The 19,390-nt window shown below is 40.2% G+C and overlaps 1 protein-coding gene across 1 annotated transcript in view; it reads left to right on the forward strand.

Annotated features, from left to right (window-relative positions):
- Positions 1–19,390, forward strand: part of AKAP7 (A-kinase anchoring protein 7) — a gene marked incomplete at both ends in the record, with an annotated part of 130,388 nt that overhangs the window by 45,744 nt on the left and 65,254 nt on the right. The window contains one exon of the mRNA XM_079716298.1: positions 11,091–11,203. Within this exon, the coding sequence (XP_079572424.1) occupies positions 11,091–11,203 (113 nt within the window). The remainder of the gene's footprint in view (positions 1–11,090; positions 11,204–19,390) is intronic.

Raw genomic sequence — 19,390 nt, forward strand, 5'->3', positions numbered from 1 at the left:
TCACTCGGTATGACAGACTTGAGGTCCATCCACCTCACTACAAATAACTCAATTTCGTTTCTCGTTATGGCTGAGCAATATTCCATTGAATATATGTGCCACATCTTCTTTATCCATTCATCTGTCAGTGGAAACTTAGGTTGCTTCCATGTCCTGGCTATTGTAAATAGAGCTGCAATGAACACTGTGGTAAAAGACTCTTTGAATTATGGTTTTCTCAGGGTATATGCCCAGTAGTGGGATTGCTGGGTCTTATGGTAGTTCTATTTTTAGTTTCTTGAGGAACCTCCATACTGTTCTCCATAGTGGCTGTATCAATTTACATTCCCACTAACAGCGCAATAGGGTTCCCTTTTCTCCATACCCTCTCCAGCATTTATTGTTTGTAAATTTTTTGATGGTGGCCTTTCTGACCGGTGTGAGGTGATACCTCATTGTTTTTTTAATTAATTAATTAATTTTTGGCTGCATTGGGTCTTTGTTGCTGCACACGGGCTTTTTCTAGTTGCAGTGAGGGGGGGCTACTCTTTGCTGCGGTGCACGGGCTTCTCATTGTGGTGGCTTCTCTTATTGTGGAGCACGGGCTCTAGGCGCGGCGCACGGGCTTCAGTAGTTGTGGCATGCGGGCTCAGTAGCTGTGGCTCACGGGTTCTAGAACGCAGGCTCAGTAGCTGTGGCTCACGGGCTTAGTTGCTCCATGGCATGTGGAATCTTCCCGGACCAGGGCTTGAACCCGTGTTCCCTGCATTGGCAGGCGGATTCTTAACCACTGCGCCACCAGGAAAGCCGTCCTTGTAGTTTTGATTTGCATTTCTCTAACGATTAGTGATGTTAAGCATCCTTTCATGTGTTTGTTGGCAATCTGTATATCTTCTTTGGAGAAATGTCTATTTAGATCTTCTGCCCATTTTTGGATTAGGTTCTTTGTGTTTTTGATATTGAGCTGTATGAGCTGCCTGTATAGTTTGGAGATTAATCCTTTGTCAGTTGCTTCACTTGCAAATATTTTCTCCCATTCTGAGGGTTGTCTTTTTGTCTTGTTTATGGTTTCCTTTGCTTTGCAAAAGCTTTTAAGTTTCATTAGGTCCCATTTGTTTATTTTTGTTTTTATTTCCATTTCTCTAGGAGGTGGGTCAAAAAGGATCTTGCTGTGATTTATATCATAGAGTGTTCTTCCTATGTTTTCCTCTAAGAGTTTTATAGTGTCTGGTCTTACATTTAGGTCTCTAATCCATTTTGAGTTTATTTTTCTGTATGGTGTTAGGTAGTGTTCTAATTTCATTCTTTTACATGTAGCTGTCCAGTTTTCCCAGCACCACTTATTGAAGAGACTGTCTTTTTTCTCTTCTCTCGCACCTCGGAGACTCGGGCCCAACACTCTGCTGGAGCACCAAGACTCTGTCAGCCACCCAGAAAAGCTAGAAGATGCTGAGGTTGTATAGAATATTCCTTGCAGCTCCTTTCTTTTGGAAGCCTTTTGATCTGTACTCTACTTCTCCCTCCTTCTCTGCTGTCTTTGTACAAATAACCTGGACTTTCCACCAGGGATGTTGAAGAGGAGACACATGGATCTACGTAGATCTCAGCAACCTCAGCATATGATTTTCTTACTTTCCTTGGCAGAGAAATTTCATCTTTTCACTTCAGGGAAGCACTTTACGGCTTCTCTTTGGCATATCTGAATTGCCAGTGTCACTAATCTGGCACTTTGAGGCCATTACTAAGTAAACTCAGGGTCACTTGAACATAAGCACTGCAATATCACGAGGCGTGAAGTGACAAACCTGTGTTCTTTTTTTTAACAGTTAGTATTATTTATTATAATGTATGTGTGATATACAGTCTACATAAAGAAGAATATTTGGTACAGAATAAATGCCCATTTAGGAAATGTTAGCTACCATTATCATTGTCATGAAATAGTCTCCGAAAGCATTACTTTTACTGGTTGTATAATATTCTATTGCATTATAATTTATTTTACTATTCCCCTCTTGTTAGATTTTTCTAAAATTGAGCTATAATTGATTTATAACATTATATTTGTTTCTGGTGTTCAACATAATGATTTGATATTTGTATATACTGCAAAATGATCACCACAATAAGTCTAGTTAACATCCATCAGCACACATAGTTATAAAATTTTTTTCCTTGTGATGAGAATGTTTAAGATTTACTCTTTTAACAGCCTTCAAATACGCAAGACAGTATTATTAAGTATGGGCACCATGCTGTACATTACATCCCCAGGACTTTTTTTTTTTTTTTTTTTGTGGTACGCGGGCCTCTCACTGTTGTGGCCTCTCCCATTGTGGAGCACGGGCTCTGGACGTGCAGGCTCAGCAGCCATAGCTCACGGGCCCAGCTGCTCCGCGGCATGTGGGATCTTCCCGGACCGGGGCACGAACCCGTGTCCCCTGCATCGGCAGGCGGACTCTCAACCACTGCGCCACCAGGGAAGCCCAAGGACTTATTTTTTTAATAAGTGGCAGTTTGCATCTTTTGACCTCCTTCACCCATCTTGCCACTCCCACTAGATCCTGTGTTCATAATCACTATGCTGGTCTGTTACACTGTAAATGAACAACAGGACTCCTAACCGGTTTCCGGAAGCACGCCTTCTACCTTCCAGCCTAAGCTGAAGCCTGGCTCCAGTCTGAGATCATAGCTTCCTCGCTGCACCAAATGCCTCGCACCACAGGACCCAGAAATGTCACCCACTTTCTCTTAGTTCTTTCTTGCTTTGTCCCTGTTTTGCCCTCACACAAAAGCCTTTTTTTATTGGTGGTTCATGGTGTCAGGGTTTGTTACCCTCTACCTCTCCTTCCTGCTGTTGTCTGAATATTTCCTCTTGGGCATTGAGGGCTTTGTTCGCTCTCTTGCTGCAGCACTGTGAGCACAGCCATCCAACCATCCTGGCTCAAAGTGAGCTGTGGGGTCAGTCAGAGCTGATTGCCGGCCTGCTCCCTGACCCACAATGCCGCCTGTGACCAGCTGAGTGACTTTAAGCAATCTATCTAATTCCTTACTTAATTTCCTTATTTGTAAAACAAACATAATAGAAACTATTCTCAAAACAAAATGAGATAATATACATGAAGTGCTTTGGTATAGTGTTTGGCACATGTACAGTGTTAAATAGATGATAGCTATTATCATTAGTAATAATAATAATAGTAATAATAATAATAATTACCCCCCCGACTACTACCATTACAACTGTTCCTTTTCTTGAAATCCCTTGAGTTCTTTGACAGTAGCCTCCTATACTCCGCTCTAGCAGTTTGTAAGCATAGTGAAATCTTTGACTCTTCATCTGCCAGAATGACTCTGAGACCTTAAGTTGGGTATAGCTGTCTATCACAACTTTCCAGACGCCTTGCTGTGGCCCACAGTATCCTTGTGTTCTGGTCTTCTGCTGAGGTCTCCTGTCTTACCCTGCTTCTCTCTTCTCCCTCAGTATGCTCCAGTTACACTGCCTTCTTTTCAGGTATGGGAAGGAATTGAATAAATACAAAAAATAAAAAGTTAAAAATAGATAAAATTATATTACTTAGGATTACAAAAGTATTGTCTCTTTATTATTCATTTTGATGTTCTTTTATACAGCAAAGTCTCCTTGTGTTTAAAATATACATTAAGAAATTGTTCTTCAGACAATCTGCTTCTTTAAATATGAGGTGAATTATGTTATTTAGGGAGCATTCTTAGATGACTTTTGAAGGATATCTGGTGTATTTGCTATGTGCTTTTCTATTTAGCACTTGAAAGAATGTCTTTGGTACTAGGAGGAATTGAACAATTTCTTAAAATATTCATAAGCTTCTCTTCCAGAACATGAGTTAACATAGATGAAAAATGACATGTTTTTTTTTTTGTGTGTGTGGTACGCGGGCCTCTCACTGTTGTGGCCTCTCCCGTTGTGGAGCACAGGCTCCGGATGTGCAGGCTCAGCGGCCACGGCTCACGGGCCCAGCCGCTCCGTGGCATGTGGGATCTTCCTGGACTGGGGCATGAACCCGCGTCCCCTGCATCGGCAGGCGGACTCTTAACCACTGTGCCACCAGGGAAGCCCCATGTGGTTTTTACACTAGCAAGAATTTTTCTCATCTCAAGAATGATATTTCTATAACCATTACCCAGTATTCTGGCTAAGCAATAGATTATACTTATAGATTATATTAGGAATATAGAGTCAATCCTAAGAAATACTTTCCCAAATGAAGGTGACATTTGTTCCCCATATTTCTATGTACCTAGAGAATATACTCTGCTGGAAAAACACAGTAATAAAAATGAAATGTGCTTTGTGACAAATATTATTTAAACCAGTATTGTGGATAGATATCCATCATCAAAGAGTTCAGGCCCAGTGAATAATGAGAGCTGTTGGATCAAAATTTGATGTAACTGAAGCCAGTAAATCAGAAAATGTTGTTTCTTTAGAATCAATTTATAATAATATTGATATAGCAAATAAAATAATATGCAAAAACAAATGTAGATAGTAATGAACAATACAAATACCTACTATTTTGATTTCTGTTAACAAAGCTCCTTTCCTTATATCTCTTGTATTTTCTGATAATTCTAAACATTGTCTTTCTCCTTCTTGGGCTAAAATCTGTCCCATGAGACTATATACTCCATAAAAGCAGGGACATGTTTGCTGTCTTCAGGACATATTGTGCCTGGCACATAGGAGAACTGCTCAATAAATAACTTAACAAATGAATTTTACCTTTGACACTTTCTAGCCATTTCTATTTTGAGGGTTGGTGTGAACACGTTGCTAAGTTGCCATCCGAAGCTTTTCTGTGTGATAATTCTTCAAATACTTGAACACTTAGAAAATATGCCCTAATCTCTTTAGTCAAATTTTAGGGATTTAGTAAGTTAGTCCATTATGGTATATGTTAAACCATCAGACATTGCCAATATTTGACTGTTTTTGAGCAATAAAAATGACAGCTTTATAATATTCAGCTTAATGTTTTGATATTATGTGTGTTTAAAACAGTTGAGAATATGCCAAAATAAAGAAGTTTGAAGCTGGGTTATGACAGGTAGTTGAGAAAAGATATACCTGTTTGTGATTATATGAACTAAAAGGTGATAAGTTAATTGTAACAGTACAAGCAGACTTCGTTTTATTGCTCTTTGCTTTATTGTGTTTGACAGATACTGCTTTTTTTTTTTTTTTTTTAACAAATTGAAGGTAACCCTATATAGAGCAAGTCTATCAGTGACATTTTTCTAACATTTGCTCACTTAGTGTCTCTGTGTCACATTTTGGTAATTCTTGCAATATTTCAAACTTTTCTGTGATTATTATATTTGTTATGGTGATCTGTGGTCAGTGATCTTTGGGGTGCCATGAACCATGCACATATAAGACAGCCAACTTAATAAATGTGTGTCTTCTGACTGCTCCACTGACTGTCCGTTTCCCCATCTCTCACCCACTCTTTGGGTCTCTCTATTCCTTGAGACACAATAATACTGAAATTAGGCCACTTAATAACCCTACAATGGCCTCTAAGTGTTCAAGTGAAAGGAAGAGTTCATCAATGCGGCAAACTTCACTGGTGTCTTATTTTAAGGAACTGCCGCAGCCATCCCAGCCTTCAGCAGCCATCACCCTGATCAGTCAGCCGCCATTGACATTGAGGCAAGACTGCCGACCAGCAAAAAAAATTAGTATTCACTGAAGGCTCAGATGATGGTTAGAATTTTTTAGCAATAAAGTACATTGTTTTTTAGATGTAATGCTATTGCACATTGAATAGACTACAGTATCGTGTAAATATAACTTTTTTATGTCCCCCCTCAAATTTGTGTGACTTGCTTTATTATGATATTCTGCTTTATTGTGGTGGTCTGGAACTGAACCCTCAGAATCTCTGAGGCATGACCGTAATTGGTACGAATACAGTCTTCTTTAAACATGCATATGCTGGATTGTTGTCTTTTTGTTTAGGTTGCCTAGCATCTAAACTCTTCCCCACTATCTCTCATGTCAGATATGTGCTTTCACAGACTTTTCTTTTTGGTGTTACATGATCTTGCTTTGGCCCAGACTTTGAGTCAGAAGCTAGCAACCTGAGCAAAAAAGAACTGTGCAGAATCCATTGTGGGGATAGGTCGTGTCATCAGTGTCTAAAGCAGGTGACAGAGTTCTTGCCCTTTGTGTCTGTGCATGGCTTCAGTAGTGCCGGCTGGGAGAGGTGGTGGCATCCCTGGACCTGTTATCCATTGTAATGTTGGACATCTTGGCTTCCTAGCCTTCCAGCCTGCGGCTCTAGTCCTCTCAGTGTTATTATATAAATTCCTTTCCTGCTTAACTCAGCCAAAGTTGTCATCTGTTGCTTACAACTAAGAACTAGTGTTTTCTTGGTATTTTAATGGTCTATTGCTTAACCTTTTTTATTACCATAGAAGAGAGAGGAAAAATCATATGGTGGCAGTGACTCACAGTGAAGGGTTTTAGGACATGCCCCAAATTTACAAACCGATCAAAACATCACATTTAGCACATACTAGCACTTGGCAGATATTACAGAAGTAAAATAACAAAGGGAGATTTTTGAAAATGTGGTGGGATAATATTTTGAGATACCGAGTTTTTATCTGTGTGTTTCTTGTATCCCTTCTTTAATGCCTAGCCTCCCCCTCCAAGCAGTGGCACCTCGTGCTCAGAAGAGAGAGAATACAGCAGAAAAAATAGAGAAAGGGCTTTGGGGTTTCAACAACAAAAGATAATGGTGTTTTTCCTGCCCTGATGCTAGGGAAGATTCCCTAGTTTGGGTGAAGGGGAGAGTCAGAGGCTAAGCTAGAGTGTGAATTCTTATCCCTCCATCATCCCCTGAACAAAGCAGCAGAAACACCCTAAGTCTGAGAGCAGAAGTGACCTGTGCTCTGTTTCTGAGATGTGTCCATAGAAGTAGCAAAGCCAGATGGCAGTGGAAGTGAAGAGAGGATGGTCTTGTGTGATGCATGGCTGTACAGTATTCTCACCAGTTCCACCTTTGCACTGGGGAACTCTGCTTTTTCTGTGTGCTCAAGAGTAGTGGAAGGGGGCTTCCCTGGTGGCACAGTGGTTAAGAACCTGCCTGCTAATGCAGAGGACACGGGTTCAAGCCCTGGTCTGGGAAGATCCCACATGCTGCAGAGCAACTAAGCCTGTGTGCCACAACTGCTGAGCCAGCGCTCTAGAGCCCGTGAGCCACAACTACTGAGCCCGCATGCCGCAACTACTGAAGCCTGCACGCCTAGAGCCCGTGCTCTGCAACAAGAGAAGCCACCTCAATGAGAAGCCCACACACCACAACGAAGAGTAGCCCCCACTCGCCGCAACTAGAGAGAGCCCATGCGCAGCAACGAAGACCAAACACAGCCAATAAATAATAAATTAAAAAAAAAAAAAAGAGTAGTGGAAGGGTGGTAAGGTGCCTCAGCTCCATTGAGTTTATGAATTTGCGAGCAATAGAATGAAATCTTGTGTACCTGCAAGGGCACAGAAATTACAGAGAGTCATTGTATAGGGGAACAAGGGAGGATACAACTTCAAAAGCCAAGTCTGGTACATGTCTCAGGAGATGCCAGATGGTGACCCAAGACCCCAGTGCTCCCCCTCCCCCCCATCTTAAACACTGTGACACTCCATTTAGCTGTCTTTCCTTCAACTAATACTTTTCCAGGGAAAGAGAGGAGCACTTTCAATCTCCTGAGACTCAATTGCTCTCACCAGGAAGACATGTATATTTCAGTTGAAATATAGATGAGTAAAGAAAGTTACTATCATACATAAATTTCCCTTGCTTAAAACCCTCAGAATTTCCCACCATACTTAGAATACAGTCCAAAGGTTTTGCCATGCCTCGTAAGGCCCCTGCCCACTTCTCTAAACCCCTTTCCTACCTCTTCCCCGATCCCCCGCTCATCCTGTTCCAGTTATCCTACCCTTTTTACTGCTTTTCGACCTACTACCCACTTTTCCCCATGGAAGCTGTTCCTTCTGCCATGAGCACCCTCGCTTCAGATACACACGTGATTCTCTTCTAGACCTCATCCAGGTGGCTTCTCAAATGTCTCATCTTCGGAACAGGATTCCCAGACCACCTTCTCTGAAATAACAACCCCTTTTCTTCCACATCACTTTGTATATCCCTACTGCTTTATTTTTCTTTGTATCACTTGTTGATACCCGGCATTGTGTATTTATTTGTTTGTGGCACCCAGTATATTTGGATGCTCCCTGAGGACTGGGGATTTATTTTGTCCATTGTATCCCTGGCACCCAGAACAGTACCTGGTGTATCTTTTATTTATAAGAACACATTTCCTTGAAACATTAGATAATCTTTCACTAGGCTTATGGTTTTAATTGTTAGAAAAATTAGGACATACTTAAAATTGATGAGAATTAGCTGAACTTAAAAGGGACAGTTTCTCACTGAATATTTATTTATTTATTTTTATATCTTTATTGGAGTATAATTGCTTCACAGTGTTGTGTTAGTTTCTGTTGTACAACAAAGTGAATCAGCTATAAATATACATTTATACATATATCCCCACATCGCCTCCCTCTTGCGTCTCCCTCCCTCCCACCCTCCCTATCCCACCCCTCTAGGTGGTCACAAAGCACTGAGCTGATCTCCCTGTGCTATGCAGCTGCTTCCCACTAGCTAGCTATTTTACATTTGGTAGTGTATATATGTCCATGTCACCCTCTCACTTTGTCCCAGCTTACCCTTCCCCATTTGTGTTCTCAAATCCCTTCTCCATGTCTGCGTCTGTATTCCTGCCCTGCCACTAGGTTCATCAGTGCTGTTTTTTTAGATTCCATGTACGTGCGTTAGCATACGGTATTTGTTTTTCTCTTTCTGACTTACTTCACTCTGTATGACAGACTCTAGGTCCATCCACCTCATTACAAATAACTCAGTTTCATTCCTTTTTATGGCTGAATAATATTATTTTTGTGTATTTTCCTAATATTGGAATTACTTTTTCAAAATGCTTGTGCAGCTTAAATTTCAATAGTTAACTGCTCAGATTATTTTCCATTGTGGTTGTGGTATAGCTCTCATTCCCTAACAGCCATTAGTTCTTCAAGTATCTTCTCTATCTCTTTCTCTCTTGCCTCTTTTTCAGGGACTCCACTTACACATATATTTGCCAACCTAAGTTGCCTCATAGCTTACTGATGTTCTGTTCCTTTTTTTTTTTCTTATTTCTTTTTCTTCTCTGTTTTATTTTGGGTGGTTTTTATTGTTATGTCTTCAAGTTCACTAGTTTTTTGTTCTGCAGTGTCTAATCTGTTCTTAATTCCATCTAATTTATTTTTCTCAGACCTTGCAGTTTTAATCTCTATAAATTTAATTTGGGTCTTTTTTTTTTGTAGTTTGCATGTCTGCACTTAACTTTCTGAACAGAAAGAATACAGTTATAATAACTACTTTGAAACCCTTATCTGCTAATTCTAACATCTGTGTTAGTTCTGGGTCACTTTTGGTGAATTAAGTTATCTTCTCATTGTGGCTCATATTTTCCTGTTTGTTTATATGCCTGGTCATTTTTGATTAGATATCAGGCATTATAAATTTTACCTTGTTGGGTGTTGGATAATTTGTTTTATTTTTTATTTTTTTTATTTTTTTTATTTTTTTATTTTTTTGCGGTACGCGGGCTTCTCACTGCTGTGGCCTCTCCCGTTGCGGAGCACAGGCTCCGGACGCGCAGGCTCAGCGGCCATGGCTCACGGGCCCAGCCGCTCCGCGGCATGTGGGATCTTCCCAGACCGGGGCACGAACCCGCGTCCCCTGCATCAGCAGGCGGACTCGCAACCACTGCACCACCAGGGAAGCCCGGATAATTTGTTTTACTATAATTATTCTTGGGCTTGGTTCTGGGACATAATTAAATTACTTGGAAACAGGTTTTTCCTTTGGCATCTTGCTTCTAAGATTTGTTAGGTGGGACTAGAGCAGTACCAGGCCAGAGCTAATTTTTCCTCTCCACTGAGGCAAGACCCTTAGATTACTCTGCCAAGTGTCCCATGAATCTTGAGGTTTTCCAGCCTGGCTGATGGGAACAGACAGAATTCCTAACCCTGGGTGACAACTGGGCATGTTCTCCCTAATCCTTTGGAGTGTGTTTTCCAGCCTCTGGTAGTTTGCTCACACACATGTGCTGGTCAGTGGCTTAGCTGAATCCACTAGGGGGACCCTTTGTGGATCTCTGCAGTTTTCTCTCTGCAGGACTCACTTCTCTGGCATTCTGTCCCATAAGCTCCAGATGCCTTGGTCTTTTCTACTTTCTGCTCTTTTTTCTGAACCTAGTGTGATGACTGGACTCTATCTGGGTTTCTCTTCCTTGAGCAGAGACCTAGACACCCAGGGACGTAAGCTGAACAATTGTAGGGCTTACCTTGTCTGTTTCTCATCTCTGAGGGATCACTGACCTTCATTGCCTGGTGTACAGTGTCTCACAAACCATTGTTTCGTATACTTTGTCCTTTTTTTTGGTTGTTTTAGATGGAGGGTAAATCCGATTCCTGTTATTCTATCTTGGTTAGAAGCAGAAGTTTTAGATATGAGGGTTTACAGATAAGCTGGTCCTTTTTTATACATATGGACACCACTGGGATATTGTGTGAAATCTGCATCATATCAGCCAAGAGTTATTTTATTTATTAAATGTTTCCTTGTCAAATTGTGGCTTTTGTGTGCTTTACCGAAAGTTTGACATCACTGCAGATTTAACTGTCATAATGTGTTTGTTATCATACATGTTGTGTTTTTTCCTCTCTTAAAAAAATCTCAAACCAGTTTATAATCTTCCTTATAAGATAATTTGTTATCTTTTGAAATGCCATTTTTATGATTAAAGACTGCCATGTGTTATAGTAGCATTTTTAAATTTTAATTTTATTGGAGAATAGTTGATTTACAATGTTGTATTAGTTTCAGGTGTACAGCAAAGTGATTCAGTTATACATATACATATATCCACTCTTTTTTAGATTCTTGTCTCATATGGTTATCATACGGTAGCATTTTTATGCTTTTTATTTTCTTCAGATGCTGCAAAAAGGACATTTCAAGAAAAAGGTATCTTGGCAGGAGAAAGCAGAACTTTTAAGCCTCATTTGACCTTCATGAAATTGTCCAAAGCACCATGGCTCCGGAAGAAGGTCAGTGGGCATTTTTCCTATAAGCCCTGTTTTGCCAGCCACACCAGCCCTGAGCATGGTTGGGGCATGAGGGACATTTGTAGTGCTTTTCGGCACCCCTGCCACTATTGCTCCTGGAATTCCAAGTCAGTCTGGTTCCAATTCCCAAGGATGCTGAGTTGTCTCAAGAGCCTCCATGGAGGCCATGGCAGCTGTCCCCTCCTTTGCCACCGTGGCTATTAGCCTCACACTCTGACCATCACTTACTGTTGCTTCATCTGTTGCCACATATGCTTCATCCCTTGAAAAGCCTTGGGGGCAGTGCCAGAGTTGTATTTCGCTGCGTTCTTTGCTTCTGGTTGTTTGCAGCCTGCTGCGCTCAAAGCTTTCTCCCCTGGCCTGCATATACTGGTGCTGCTTCCTGAGGCTGGGTTCTTCAAGGTGGGACAAGCTCCGCCCCGCCCCCTTTTACATAGCTCTTTCAAGGTTTCCAAAAAGCCACCTTGCTCTTTCAGCAGTTGTCTCCATTGAGGGTGTGGAACAAGTGTTCCAGGGACTGGGTAAGAGGGTAACAGAAGGGCTCCCCACTCCCCAGCTCAGTACTTAACAGTACTTCTCCCTGAGAATGGTCAGCAGTGCCACAGCCAGGGGACATGTCTTTTGACTTCCCCTATCTCAGGGTGACTTTCTGCCTTCCTAGGCCACTGCCTCCTCTCTCAGAGGTTGGAGTGACTTTGGACTTTTCTCTGGAGTCACAAGCAGTTCGCTTGGAATCCTAAGGGCACCCTTCCTTTTTTTTCCCATTTCAGCCTAGGGAGGTTCTCATGCAAATTAAGACATCTGCTGACCTGCTCTGATGTACCAGAGTTTTGGAGATGGGCATACAGATTAGTATTCGTTCCTGCTCTCCATGACTCTTTGCTGCAGTTAAGACTGATTTGCAGCTCTGTAAATGAAGGTCATGTTTATTAGTAAGTAGATCTTTTTTCTAAATTCAACAGTTTGTATTTAATGTCTCTGTGCTCAGAAAGTCTTTTTGGTCCTGTAAAAACATGTGTTTGGGTGATTGACCATCCTGTGGTTATGAGTTTTCTACACACTATTGTAAAAAATCCCCCCCCATATCTTGCATGTTTTTTTTAATAGCTATGCCCAAATTAAATAATAACTATATTAGGTACCACTCCAGAATATTTAGGTAAAATCATTTGTGTAAATCATAGATTTGGGAATTAGGAATGATAACAACTGACAAAACCTGTAGACTGACAGTTTACTTTTTTTACTCATTATCTTTCTTGTTTTGCTTTCAAATGGATTGTCCTCTTCCCAGTGGTATCAAACTTAATCACAGAATGACAAATCAGTGGTGAAGGTAATACCCACATTTCAAAATGTTTCTGTCTTTATAATATTAACTTTGAAATGAGAGCACCCAAGGACGTTTATCAAAGGGATGTTTAAATTAACTCTAGAATTTGTATTTCAACATTTCAGACTGCATGCATTTTAAATGATTTCTTGGCAGTTGATTTCACAGAATCTGCTTCTTTACTTTATAGAAAAGGGACCTGAGACTTAGAAGTTAAGTGACTGAAATGAGATCACATCATCCTCAGTTGCAGAGCCCCGTCCAGAATCCCTCTTACCTCATTGTCAGTCTCATCTTCTTCCCTCCCACTTGCCAAGTTCTGTCCATCCAGTTTCATTTCTCTATGTGGGGAGCTCCTTGGTCCGAATCCTACTAATTCAACAACTATTTATCAAGTGCCTACTATGTGTCAGACACTGGGTGCTGGGCATAGAGTGATGATCAAAATAGAAACAGTCCCTGCTTGAAGACTGTATAAAATCTAAATCAGGTTGCGTTTTGTTTTGATTAGAATGTTAATCTTTGGAAAATAAACTAAGATCTTACTGTCTTTCAGAAAGCCAAATAAGAATATTTGCCTTTAATTTGTGGAATCAGTCTGTTCCTATTTACTATTATGATGGTTAGTGTTTCTGAATGCTTAAGAAAATACATCTTAAACTTTGGGATTCATGAGTCACCTGGTGTACTTGTTGAAGCTGCAGATTTCCATTCTCTAAGTTCAGATCTGGAATTGGACCTAAGACCTTGGCTTTCATCCAGTAAGTGTGACAGGGGTTCTGATCCAGATGGTCTGAAGAGTAGTATACTTTGAGATGTACAGGCTTAAAATAGCCAGTATTTTCTCTTTTTTTGTTTTTCATCTTTTTTGGAGTATAATTGCTTTACAATGTTGTGTTAGTTTCTTCTGTACAACAAAGTGAATCAGCTATATATATACATATATCCCCATATCCCCTCCCTCTTTAGCCTCCCTCCCACCCTCCCTATCCCACCCCTCTAGGTAGTCACAAAGCATCGAGCTGATCTCCCTATGCTATGCAGAGCCAGTATTTTCTTTGTGCAGCAAATCAGTGGGTCCACTGCAAAACTTAAAACCAATACGAAAAGGTGGCATACACATCAGTAGATTTTTATTATGCTTTGTGGTTTGGAATGTAGATTATTTTAAAATATGTGACTCTTTAGTTTCTTAACTTTTTTTTTTACATTTCCAGCTGTCTGTTTTCCTCTCTCAGCACTAATTCTCTTCTAGGTTTTCATTCTGGGTCCACTCATTTACAAGGGTGAGACAGACCATTGATAAAGTCAATAGTGGAATGTATTACCAGCATTCAGTTTACTTAAGATTGATAACGAAATAAAAGGGAGGAGAGAGAGAGAGGGGTGTGGAATACTTTTTTTCACTCATATTAGGAACTTTGTCTCATTTCAAGTACTTGTTATTTTAAAAGTTATTTTAATTACAGAAGTGCTAGATGAATATATGCTCACTGTAAAAAATCCAAATATTGATACATACAAACCTACAGATTGAAAGATACATTTTTTACCCTCATCACCAATCTCCCACTCCCTTCCTCCCAATATACTTTCTCTGCCTTAGGTACCACTACTAGTATATCCTCCTGACCTTTTCCTATACACTACCAACATATATAGAAACTCTCCTTCAAATTTCTCGATATGAAGCTTCCTCTGCTACAGCATGGTATTCTGGTTCCCAAGCTAGAGAACTAAGTTCTCTAACTGAGATTCTGGGAAACATAAGACTTTTTTTTGATAATTATATATTTTTCTAACACCAGGAGGCATTTAGTCAATGTGTTAATTTTACATCTTAGTTTCATAAAATTCTAGTGGAATATATCACGTAAGAGAGTATTAAAAGTAGTTTATTTATTTTTTTGGCTGCGCCATGCGGCTTACGGGATCTTAGTTCCTTGACCAGGGATTCAACCCACGCCCTCAGCTGTGAAAGCATGGAGTCCTATCCACTGGCCACCAGGGAATTCCTTTGAAAGTAGTTTTGTGTATCGTAAAGCTATTTTGATTATCACTGTGTTTTCAAAGTTGTAGTTTTTTAAATCAAATGAATGAAGCCTCAGAAAATCTTACTAAATTGCTTTGTCTCTGAAAGAGTAGCTAAAATTTATTTATTTGTATAATTTCTTTAGAGTATATTTGTTTCACATGGTTAGACTACTACTTGTTTAGGTCAGTGCTTTTTTACAGTGCATTCTTTGGGATTTATTTTTCACATTGAGTGACGTTGTATTTCTGTGATTTGAACATTGCAGAAACTGGTTGGTTAGAAGTGTATGCTAACACTTGGTGGCAGAAGAAGACCAGTTTCAAATCAAACATGCATCTTAATGCAGATCCAGATTCCTCAAGAAATAAATGCAGTCTTTTCATGGATAGATCAGTTGTTTTTAAGCATGAATTCTTTTCTGGGCTTCTTAGATATCTTTCCTGAGTTATGACTCTTTCAAATTACTAATGTAGCACTTAAAATCAAAGCTGTAGGTTATTAATCAGCACTTCCTTATAGAAGCTTTTCACAGAGTCAGTGAGAGAACTTTAGAATGAAAGAAATGATCTTTGAAATTGTTCGCTCCCATTGTCACTTAGACTACTAGTTTGTTTTGAGTGCAGAATTCGATATGCACATAGTAAGGGCAGAGGGATGGTTATTGGACCATATGATGATGAGGTTAGGAGAATTAGGGATGAAGATATGCGGCAGGCATCAGTGGGAGTGGAAATGGGTAGTGGAAAACAAGAGTGTGTGTTTGAGAATTCTGTTCTGACGGTACAACTAAAAGGAAAACCCAGTCCCTGAGTTATTGGTGATTGGATATACAGGACCAAGATTGTAATTAAAAATTGGCCAAATTCCAACTTTCTTCTACATCCTTCCCCAGCTAGGACTCTCTGCTGTCATCTTTCCTTACCTACAACCAGTTATTATTTATTCATTTATCTATCGGGGATTTTGATAACTGGCCTGGTGTAATTTGGCTGCCACGCCTGTTCCTGGGTCTGCATGATAATGGGCCTTTATAAACCATTTGAAAACTCAGGAGTACTGACTATTCCTTCTCAAAGGAGTCTCTGTAATACATTGGAAGGAGCTTGAGTTTTCTTGTTTTATCTCTGTTGGTTAGCCCTGGACAAAATCTCATTACCTTTCTTGACCTCTGTACTCATAGTGAAAGGAGGAGCTTGGTCTTAATGACTCTTGACTCCTGGCCTCTTCTGACATGTATTATGAGGTAAGCATTATGACCAAATAGGCTAATTTGGCTTGACATGGAGAATTTTTTTTAGATTGTAGATTAGCTTTCTTGTATGCATGGAAGGAAAATGACAAACAGGGGAAAGGTCTTTAAGTACTGGTAGGAGTATGGTGGCAATCTTGCTACCTCTCCTCCTGGAAAACCTACAGAACAGTAAAGACCATTGGGAACATATCACAGACTACATTTTTAGTGAAACTGGGAGATAGAGAAATCTATAAATGCCAAATCGCGTGCAGGTGTGGCCAGGAAGCAGCTGGGACCAGCAGGACTTGCGTGAGAAGCTGCTTCCGGGTGGGGAAGGCTGTGCAGGGAGGAGCAGGCCTGTTGGTGAGAGAGCTCAGAAATCATCCACAGACTTTCACTCCCAGTGGGTGAGTGCTCCACTGTAAGGAGGCACGGAAAGTGTCAAAAGGGGACCAGAGGGGTTGAGTCTTGGCAGGTACCGCCTTCAGAAAGGGAGGGGAGTGTCTTCAGGGCGGGTATGAGGCTGAGCAGGTCACTTACACAGGGACCCTTATTGTGAAGAATAGCCCATCACTGGAGCAGAAGAGGCCCCGCCAGACTGCACTGCCGCTGTCTTCTCTCCTTCCCTGAAAGAAGGCACTCTAGGTGCCCTTAGTAGCAGCGAACCTTTATTATTCCAGACAAAAGCTGGCCTTAGAAATATCCTTGGTACAAGATAAAGCAGATTGTTTCAGTAACCTATTCCCGAATCTCCCAATGCCAAATGACTTAATCACAATTTTTAGGTTTTTTTTTTTTTTTTTTTTTTTTTTTTTTGCGGTACGCGGGCCTCTCACTGTTGTGGCCTCTCCCGTTGCGGAGCACAGGCTCTGGATGCGCAGGCTCAGCGGCCATGGCTCATGGGCCCAGCCGCTCCACAGTATGTGGGATCTTCCCGGACCGGGGCACGAACTGGCGTCCCCTGCATCGGCAGGCGGACTCTCAACCACTGTGCCACCAGAGAAGCCCTTTTAGTTGTCTTTGAGTCTCTTTTCATACTATCAGGTGCACTTAGATTTAAGGCTATAGTATGGAATTCTCTTTGGATTTTTCTTAGTTAAAAATCACACATTTTGTTTTAATGTGTTTCTTTTTAAACTAAAAATTCAGTGAAATCTGCTGTGAGATGGAACTGTAATTTCTTCTGAGATTCTAGGTGCTATTAGTCAACTGTGTCATCTGTTGTGTGTCCGAGCACTATCTATAGCAACTGACTTCAGTTTTGTTTTGAATGCATTTTTCAACTTCATGCTGTTCTGTTGTCTGTTTCCATATATTGAAAAAAACCTAAATAAGTATGCTTATAATTGTTTAAAAATTGGAATGATATCTACAAAGGTAGACTGAATGTTCATTTGTAACCTTTCAGTAATTTATACGTCTTTGAATAGTGAAACATATAGAAAATAATAAGCAGAAAGTGAAATTAGTTTTAAGGAGGAATTCTGAGAATTGATTGTCAGAATACCAAAATGGCTCCTGGTTGACGCTTATTCTGTTAGAGATTTTGAAAAGTTTGAAAACCCTAGAAGAAATGACACAGTCAACCTAATAATAAGTCTGTGCAAAGTGGAATGGAGATTTGAAGTAAGTATCTTCATTGACATTTCCTGAAAATGTTCTCTCAGAACATTTCTCAGGATTTTATGTGAGGTAACGATTCTGTGATCAAATGCATGCTAGCAGTGATGGGTTAAATAAAGTTAATCTGGGTCTTTATTTCAGGACTTCTTAGGATCTCTGAAATGTGAATGTCTAGTGTGAATCTTAAGAGCTTACAGCAACAAAGGTTTAGTTTTTGCCTCTGGACACTGGTCATCTGTGGCTGTGGTCTTTGTTGTCTTTATTCAGGGTTTTGGCCGAGCAGCTTCTGTTTAGGACTTTGCTGGTCTTTGGCAGAAGGAAAAGAGTTGGTGATTCACAAACTGAAAGCTTCTGCTAAGAAGTGACACACGTCATTCCTGTTCACATCTTATTGGCCAAAGCAGGTCATGTGGTCCCTTCTGAGTTCAGCAGAGCAGGAGGTGTAACCCGTGTGAAGAAAAGGACCCATCAGAAGGGCAGTGAATATTTTGAACAGTTATACATTCTACTTCAGCATCGTTTTCCAGATGTAGTTCATCAGCGTGGCCTTTTTTCATCCATCGTGTTGTAGCACTGGTGTTTGGCAGCACACGGTTTAGGAAATGCTGATCGTGATAACTCAGGCTTAAATGTTACTTTTGCTTCAAACATACAGATTCTGTGGACATTTTGACTTATTTTCAAGCACTTGTATCCACAGGCAGAATTCTGATTTAAGTGTAATTTAAGAAACAGAGTTTTAGAGCTGGCATTAAAAGATGCAATAATGAAGCATTCATGGTAATTAGAATTGCATGGGTTTGCCTTAACCGTATTCAAATATAAATGTTCTCTCTGTCTCAACTATTACCATTAGTGATGGGGAAATTTTTTTCTCAACAAGTCATTTTCAGACATTTTGAGATCTCTCTAGATTTCATTTTTCTAGTCAAGGACAGAATGGAGCATAATGATCTTGAACGAAACTGGCAAGCTCAGTAGTGGGTTGATTATGGTTAAAGGCAAAATGGAACATATGATCAAGAAAATGTAAACTTTATTCCAAAATGGTGTTGCTGTAAAATTAGCTTGTTTAATAGGTAACAGCTAATTTCCAACCCACGTGAATAGTCACATGGAAGCAAACCAGCTAAAATTATTTGAATGGCAATGAGATTTTCTCTACCACTGCAGAGTGTCCAAGCTCACTGGCCAGTCACCTCTTGTTAACTATAATTAACTGCAAAATAAAAGAAGGTAAAGCTGTATTTTTCTTGTGAGCCCCATTTAGATTTGAGGGGAAGGTAAGGTTGCAATCCAAAACTATAACTAGCTTATGTTGGAATTATATTTCCATTCCTAAGTATGAGCTGATTTATTTTCACCATTCATTCGAATCTTATTTTCCCAGGGAGAAGTACCTTAAAAATAGAATAATACTAAATTGCTCAGTTCTTCTAATTGATTACTCCTGTAAATTAAAGGAAAAAAATGTTATTCGTGTCTTTGCCAGGGCAAAACTTCACATTAACTGTAGTTAAGACCTAACAAATCTAGCTCATATCGCCTGAGGGATTAGCCACCCTTGACTAAAGGAACTCCAGCTTGGTTCCTGCAGTAAGTGTTCTTTCTCTATAACCTACCTGATAGCAACATTTTTAATTGTTAGTAAACATTGTGACACCATTTTGGAGACCTGTCTTTAAGGCCTTCTAAGTACAACTGTGTCTTTACACTGCCCTCAAGCTGATGGCCAGAGTGTGAAAGTACTTTTCTTCCTTCCTTGGCTACGGCCTTCCCCAACAGCTGAATTTGACTACAACAGTTTGTTACATAACATTATTTAGACCAGAACATTTCTTTTAGAGTGATTTCGCATTTGTCTTCAGCACTACAGTGGAATCTTTTTTTTTTTTCCTAATTAATTGATTTATTTATTTTTGGCCGAGTTGGTTGTTCGTTGCT

This window comes from Hyperoodon ampullatus (genome assembly GCF_949752795.1).
Source record: "Hyperoodon ampullatus genome assembly, chromosome: 12".
Classification (NCBI taxonomy): domain Eukaryota; kingdom Metazoa; phylum Chordata; class Mammalia; order Artiodactyla; family Ziphiidae; genus Hyperoodon; species Hyperoodon ampullatus.